An 8,492-nucleotide genomic window follows, 5' to 3' on the forward strand; every position below is an offset into this window, starting at 1 on the left:
AGTATAAGGCAGTTTGTCTATTAATTAGAATAAAAACATTATCTTTTAAAAATGTTTTATAGAAGAACCCAATAAACTAGCTTCTAGTTAATCCACCATGTTAACGTTTTTATTTTAAATCGAATTCTATTCTATAATCTTAAACCTGGAGCTCTTTTATAATTTGGTAATTACAACAGTTTCAAAATTTATCCCAAATGTGAACCTGGCTCCACTCGTACAAAAATATAAATGTCTGTGTACACTCCCTTCTCACTCCAAGGCTAACGAAGCAGATCAACTCTACACCATCTGCAGTTTAAAAAATAACCGGGTAAAAAAAAGTACCAGCACACCAAAAAAAAAAATGTTTCTCCAGGGGTCAGGTTTTTTTGTGACAGCACTAAAGCGATCAACTTGGAGGTTCTGACATGTCAGACACACCGGGTAGCACGGAGTGTAATGGCTAGTTTGGTGCACGCCGCACTCCACTGCACCGGTGCTAGAAGGTCAAGCGACGATTTGTGTGCGGAGTGGGATTGGTGGCCTCTCTCTGGGACCGGGATTTATTAGAAGACGGCGGTACTGCTGAGAGTTGGGGGGGGGGGGGGGTAAGGGGGGAGCTCACTGCCGTGTGGGGAGTCTAGGGTTGTGACAGTGTCACGTGGTTGAACGATGTACAATCCATGAGATCACGTCAAAACGAGTCTGTGGTATGTTAAACAAAGTAGTAAATATTTCATAATGTCACGTACAGTTTGATAACAAAGTGTTACCTAAGTATTACGAGCATGGCAGAACAAAGTATACGAGTCACGTGAATTGAATAAGAAGTGAAAAAGTCACGTCACTTATATAATAATGGTACTGTCAATATGGATTGTATAAAAGGGTGTTATAACACCACGTGAATAGAACAAGTACGTTTCATGTGAATGATATAATATAATGTGTCACGTGAACGGTATAACAGTGTGTCACGTGAGAGGTATTACAGAGTGTGTCACGTGAATGATATAACAGTGTTTCCCGTGAAAGGTATAAATAGTGTGTTACGTGAATGGTAGACAGAGTGTGTCGCCTGAAAGGTATAGCAGTGTTTCACTTGAACAGTATAACAGTGTAAACTACACTTTCTGAGATGTTATTCAATATGACACTAATGTAGTATGGGCTCTGTAAGAAACTGAAAGAACAGAGTTCTGACAAGAGCCCATTATGACTCTAATGTAGCATGGGCTCTGTAAGAAACTGAAAGAACAGAATTCTGACAAGAGCCCATTATGACTGTCATGTGTAGACAATACAGGTCTATTCTGGCACCCACCCACCGGGCAGGCAAAAGGTCAAGCTGACATCTTTACAGTGGTCAGTTCTACAGCCTTAAGCGTGTCTGGCACTGTAAATGGGAAGGATAACATGACTGTGGAGGGGAGATGGAGGGGGTACGTCTGGCTGTGTCACACAATTCACGTGATTATATTTTATAATAACTCAGAGACTCGTGTTTCTATGCGAGTGTTACTAAACTAAGGTAACTGATAGTTTTATCACAGCCATTGTCAGCATTTATTTCATCTTGCATGTAGCAATATGGCTCAACAAAACAAAAGGCAATTACAAATTTAAAAGCTAAATAGATAGTTCTAATTTGTTTGATTACTGTAATGTAGTTGTCGTGCTTCTATTTTTGTAGTATTCAAAGGGAATAAACGTTAATGTAAAAAAAAAAAAACAATTGAAGTGCTTACGGTTGGAGATTTATTGGTTTGGTACTACCAAACCCCCTCCCCTCCCAAAACAAAACAACAAATAAATTATTCTAATTAACGTTTCTTTAAACAAGTCATTTAGACCGTAAAAGATATCCAATTTATCAGCTTAAAACAAAATATTTATGTTGTAGCATTTTTATTACATATATTTTTCTCTTTTTGTTAGAAATAATTTTTAAAATAAAAAAAAGCTAATTACCAGAAAAAAAAAAACAAGAAAAAATAAATAAAATAAAAACAGCATCATCTATTTTTATCTTTACAGAAAGTTTTTCCCTCTCGCGAAAGACAGTTTATCTGTTTATTTGATGACCCGCCGCAAGATGGCGCAAGCTCCAACAGACGGCTTTGGTTAGTTCTCGCGCCTAAATTTAATTAAAAAAAAAATGCCATTACGACTACGACCTTCCAATGGGCAGATGAGGTAGAGACAAGTCAGGGACCCATCAGAGCCGGGTGGACTCACTGACGTTATATAATCGGACGTCCGAGATCCGAACGACACCAAATGCTCTACCATTTGACCACTCCGTTTCCATCACTTGTAGTGAATGGTGAAAACAATTCTTAGATGCTTAATATGTGAAACCATACAATTCGGGTTTGTTGATAGGTGCGACTTGAAAAAATACTTCAACTCAAATAGTGTAAAATGTTCGAATATATGAGATAGCAAATTGAAGTTAGTTAAACAAAGTTTTAAAACCCAATATAACTAATCGGTACATAGTAAAAAAAAGGCAATAGGAGTTTCGTTATTTAGATACTAGACATCCTCTAACCCTCCCACCTACAGTATATAAATTTATCCTCAATGGTTGTACACTATAATTTGCTGTCACAGCATAGGACATTGCCAACATGAAAGAGGACAGATACTTACCATCTGCCCGCTGTCCTCAGAGAGAGGACTGTCCGGTGGATCGAGGTCATCCTGGGTCATCTTGCTGTATCCAGACGTCTTCCTGGGATTGCTGGAGCAGACGCTGGGTCGGGGGTTCTCCTGTCTCACGTCCCCCGAGCCTTGGGCTCTCAGGGTGGTGGAGGCGATACTCGGGCGGGAGCTCGCTGCCCGGGGGTCACCGTGTGGGCTGGGAAGACTTCGTGTGGTTGGCGTTTGGTCAACCTTGGTGTCTACCGTCAAGGCCGGGTGTGCAGGTGAGGCAGGGCTTGGTTCGTGTTTACCCCGAGACGTGGGCGTGTCTTCGGCTTTGGACGAGGCACTGTCGCTAGAACGGAAGTGGTTGGGGGAGTTTTCTACAATTTTCTGGTAAGATGGCGGCGTGGGCGGTGAAGGTGCTGTCATGTTCATGGTTTTAGTCAATGAACTAGGAAGAGAATTGATGAATTTCGCTGCGGCGGCTGAGAAGATAGCGGCTGCACTTTCTTTTCCAGTTAAGGATATTGCATTCGGATCTTTGTCTGGGAGAATTCCTTGTTTTAACTTCCGCCACCTATCGCTGACTGATAGTGGTGCAGACGTGTCCTCTTGTGACTTAAAATCTCTGTTCCCCCTAGAGAGCAGAGACGAAATGCTCCCCGTGATGTAGGATCTAGAGGACGGGTTGCAGGCTCGTAACGTGGACGACGAGCTCGCCCACTCAGGGTTGTCTGCCTTGGACAGGGACTTTGTGGACTCGTTCGCAGATTTGGTTACACTCAACGAGGACAGACTGCAAGTGTCGGAGACCAGATTTTTGTTAGACAGTCTTTTTTCATCGTTAGACTGGTCGCTTTTCATGCGGGTTAATGTGGCGTCTTTTTTCAGCAGCCCCTCGTTGATGTTAGTTTTACTTGATGAAACCTCGACACACGTCTCGTCAAAGCTGGAGTCACCCTTCCCACTGGACGAAAGAGATTGTTCTTTTTTAAGGGTGTTTCCTCCAGGCACGTCCAGGCTGTTACTGGTCCCCATCTTAGACTGTCGTCTGCTTCTAGAATCGTCAGCGCGGGGCCTAGCCACGTCGTCCTCCGCATAGCGAGATGGTGATGCGTCGGAGGAGAACCGCGACTGGGAATCGTCTCGACGTGGGGATGACGACGATGACGCGAATCCCGTGTCGTGGTTGGAGCGGGAGGACGATGATCGTCTGCTGAGGCTGATGTCGTGCCTGCTCTGTGAAGCCACGGCGCCATCCCGGTCATCGTGGGGCGAGGTAGATCTCTGTCGAGACGGCCCTGAACTTCCATGTCGCCGTCCGTTTTCAGGAGCTGACCGATCTGACCCCTCACGTATATGTACAGCCGAACCGTTGCGTATGGGGTAGTCATTGTGTTGTTGAGGCTTCTGTTGGCGTTGGCTTTCCGGACTACGCATTGATTTTTGTTGACTTTGCGCATCCGGATTTTGCCGCGATCGTTGCTGACTTTGAACATCCGGCATTGGACGCGATATCTGCTGACTTTGAACATCCACAATCGGACGAGACTTTTGCTGGGGTTGACCTTCCAGGTTAGACGAGGGCTTGACACTTTCTTTAGAGCTGACCTTCTTGTTATGATACGAGTTCATATACGACTCGTCATTGGAGCAGCTGCCCCGTCTACTTCTGCCATCGATTGGGTCTTTTTCATGCCTAGACAGGTTACTCGAGCTCCCGTTGGTCCTGACGCTGGAAGATATGGACGTGCCGCTTTCCTCATCCTGCAACAAGCTGTGTCTTGAAGAAGAGCGTCTGTGTGTCGTGACGCCTCTGCTTGAGCCAGTCTCTCCCCTGACATTAGAGTGACTCCTGCTTCTTGTGTTGTCTCCCCGCGACTCCCTACGTTGTTCTCTGTCTACAGATGGCGCCCTATGCCGGTCCCCGTGGCCTTCTCTATAATCATAATCCGACCTCGATGTCCTCCTCTCGCGGTGTGTGCTCCCATAGCTCTGGTGCCTCGCCTCCGTCTGGTCAGCCATCATTTCCTCCTTGTCCTGGGGGTCGACACTCCTACGCCGATCTCGCGACTCGTAACTCTTTTCACTTCTCCTCGGCAACGTCCCGTTCCCTGGGTCTCTGAAGTCTTCCTCGTAGTCTATCGACCGCGAGCGTCTGTGAGCATGCGCAGATCTTGTTTTTGAGTCCCTCAGGGAATGGTAATACATGTCATTGTCCGTGGTGCTCATATGATGGTGTTCTCGAGTCGGCCCATTGTTTGCCGGCTCCCCCTTTCGGTATAAATCATTATTAATGGTCTCCCCTTTCCTGGCCGACCCGCCGTTGTAGGGATCTCTTTTACGAGATGAAACTTCATTAGCGGGATCCCCTCTTCGAGATGGTCCTTCATTGATGGGATCCCCTCTTCGCGTTGACGTTTCATTAGTGAGATCCACTCTACGAGACGATGAATTCAATATAGGATCACCTTTACGAGATGACCCATCAATTATGGGATCTCCTCTACGAGACGACCCGTCTTTAATTGGATCACCTCTACGAGATGACCCATCACTAATGGGATCTTTACGAGATGACCCGTCTTTAATTGGTTCCACTCTACGAGATGACCCTTCATTAGGGGGATCCCCTCTACGAGTCGACGCGTCATTACTGGGATCCCTTCTACGAAATGCACCAACAATCACCGGTTCCTCTCTTCTATCAGACAACCCGTTGATAGGATCCCCCCGCCTAGAGGGGGCGCCACTCGACGGCTCGACTCTTCTGGACGATTCACTCCGGTGGCTGGCGTCACGTCTCGTCACGCCGTCCTCTGTGACGTGTTTCCTGCTCAAGGTGGGTGACCCGCCCACGTGATCAAGAGCGTGCTCGCCGGATCTGACCAAGTCTGAGCCGTCCTCATAGTGCCTCGAGGGTCTGCGGTGGATGGACTCACTGCTGGAAGCGCTAGCATGAGACCGGTTGCCGGACGCACTGTCATGTGACCGGTTGCCGGACGCACTGTCATGTGACCGGTTGCCGGATGTACTGGTGTGTGGACGGCTGCCGGAAGCACTAGCGTGGGGTCGGGTACTGGATGCACTGGCGTGAGGTCGATTGGCGTGCTCGTAGTCTGGGTTGTCCTGCCTGGCGTAGGAGTTCTCTCCCCTGGCGTAGGAGTTATCTCCCCTGGTGTAGGAGTTCTCTCCCCTGGTGTAGGAGTTCTCTCCCCTGGTGTAGGAGTTCTCTCCCCTTGAAGCAGACCTCGGCCTGCTCCTGGAGGAGGAGTGCGATGACGCGGTGTCAGCATCCGACCGCGCGTGCTTGTCCACGTGATTTTTAATATGGTTTTCGCCACGTGGTAATGACGTCATTATGTCTATCATCACGTCTGTTTATCCCAGGAGTTCTCGTTCATCTGGAAAACATGAAACAATTTAATTTTTAGAGCATCACGTCATAACAAAATACCTTAAAGTATTTATATTAAAAGTATTGCAATTGTGATCACCAAAAAGAAATATAACATTTTTACCCAAAATTGCACACGAGGAGCCATTTCGTGGAAATATATTATAAATTATAATCAATTCGGCGTAGACGGTAGTTTTGGGATAAATAAATCCCCATTTCTCACTAGCACATTTCTTTTGGCACGGGTCGTGGTCCGTCTATGGGACTGTGCCAACATAGCCTTATTATGTACCCAACACGAGAAAATGTAAAACATAGACGTTAAATAATTTCAACCCAGTGGTGGGTGTGTGGATAGATGGGTGAATGAAGAGGTGTGGGTATTATAGCTGTTTGTTTTTATTATCACAAACTCTATTCACTACAGTCCTCGTATGCTACCTCAGTCATCACAGTTATAGAAGTCACAAGTATAGAAGTCACAACTATAGAAGTCACAATGTCATAAGCCCCACTATAACTCTAACCTGTCGCTTCGTCATAAGCATAGTCTAACCGTAAACAGGAGATAATTACCAAACCATACTCTAACCCTAAGCAGACCACATATCATAAGCCCACTTTAACCATAACTAGCCCATATGTCGTGATGCTCACTCTAACCCTAACATTTCTAAATGTCGTACACAATTCTAACCTGTAAAAAGGACTATATACTACATAAATCCTAAAATTACCATATGCCACACACTATATAAACCCTCACCATGCCATCATATCCTACATCACATGAACCCTCACATTACCATATAACATACGACACATAAACCCTTACATTACCATATAACATACGACACATAAACCCTCATATTACTATATCCCATACATCACATGAACCCTCACATATGCCATACACCATATGAACCATGACTACGCCAAATCTCCTACGTTAAATTAAAAGTTTCCAGTTAGTTCTGGACCATCCCTGATCCTAAAAATAACCGTTACATAATCCCCCAGTCTGCAACATTCAAACATTTCTAGAAGTTTCCCAACACATCACAGTTGACAGTGGCCAGGAATTGTTCTGTGTCACCATTGATTTGATCAATGTCTCACCACTTTCTATCACCATTTCGTCTATGTCACCAGGATTTAGTCAATGTCTCACCACTTTCTATCACAAGCTCGCCTCAGTTTTAATTTTAGAACAAAATAATTCTTCCTGCAACCTTAATCCTAACCTAAAGCTTACCAGACGTGAATTGTAAGACGTGTATTGTACTCAGAGCGAAAAAACCCTCATATTCTCCTTTTATAGATATATAGGAGTTTTATATAATGATGCATATCTATGATATATTGCATGTCTGATAATGTACCTCTTTTATAAATTACCGCTATTCTATTCCAATAATAATGATCAAAAACACATTACTGGAATGCTGAATAAATGAGCAGCGTGTAGCTAAAAATAGCACCACACCACGCCACTCCTGCAGCGTGCAGATCCTGGTTGATGGAACAAAAGCCACGCATCTTTCTTAACTCGCTAAACCCATGTCTTAACTACAAGACCGGCAGCTTTAATATTTCGGTCAAGTAGAACTGAAAATGCCGCTATCATCTTCTAGTTTTCAAGTTAAGAAACATTTTTTCCTTTATTTCTTACTAGATTATTTCATACACATACAGTATGGTTGTTTTTAAAACGCCTGTTTAGTGCTAATGATGGGGGATACAGGGTGGCTACACTAGTAGTTTAACAGACATCTAACACACGTTTAAACGGATATTTTGTACTAATAATCATGGTTAGTTGTCTTCAATTCCAAGTCCATACATACATTCTTATATACCGTCATCAATCTATTTTTTTCTTAAATAAATTATAGTACAAACATTTTAGTGTTTACCAAAATAAATAAAAAATAAAACCAACCGAAAAAAGAAGAGCCAGTCTAATATAGATTTTAAAGCTGAATTTTGCACAGCTTAATGTTTGGTAGTCACACACGGAAAGAATAACCTCCCCTTGCGAGGGAGGCAACTCCTGCGGGTCTTTGATGAAAATTGAAAGCTAACACTAACACTGATCAGAGGTTTGATCAACGGTCGTGCATAGCTCTGGTAAACATAGAACTTTCAACCTCATTATCACACCAGTTTTTTTTCCAGCTATTTTTTTAGCCCTTAGATATATAAACGTGGTAAATATCATCTGAATAAATAACACTGGATTCCATTTTCCATAGGCCTACACTGCACCAGCGAGTTTTATTCCTTCGTTAAGGTCAAAGGGATATAATCGATAAATAAAGGAGTTTAGTCTTTAATATTTATTAAAGGAAATCAACATTATATTGTCTTATTTACAGGTAAAATTTGCGAAAATAATTGAAATGGAATGTAAATTAATTAACGGAAACAAATTAATAAAACATTAACCAATAAATGAGTA

General features: G+C 43.7%; 1 protein-coding gene across 1 annotated transcript in view; it reads right to left on the reverse strand.

The window, feature by feature from the left end:
* Nucleotides 1–3,329, reverse strand: part of LOC131937719 (ankyrin repeat and death domain-containing protein 1A) — a 40,088-nt gene extending 36,759 nt beyond the window's left edge. Inside the window, exon 1 of the mRNA XM_059295329.1 lies at nucleotides 2,638–3,329. Within this exon, the coding sequence (XP_059151312.1) occupies nucleotides 2,638–3,066 (429 nt within the window). The 5' untranslated portion in view covers nucleotides 3,067–3,329. The remainder of the gene's footprint in view (nucleotides 1–2,637) is intronic.
* Nucleotides 3,330–8,492: the final 5,163 nt, after the last annotated feature.

Source organism: Physella acuta, unplaced genomic scaffold (genome assembly GCF_028476545.2).
Source record: "Physella acuta isolate Inbredline_101_S28 unplaced genomic scaffold, ASM2847654v3 ptg000220l, whole genome shotgun sequence".
Classification (NCBI taxonomy): domain Eukaryota; kingdom Metazoa; phylum Mollusca; class Gastropoda; family Physidae; genus Physella; species Physella acuta.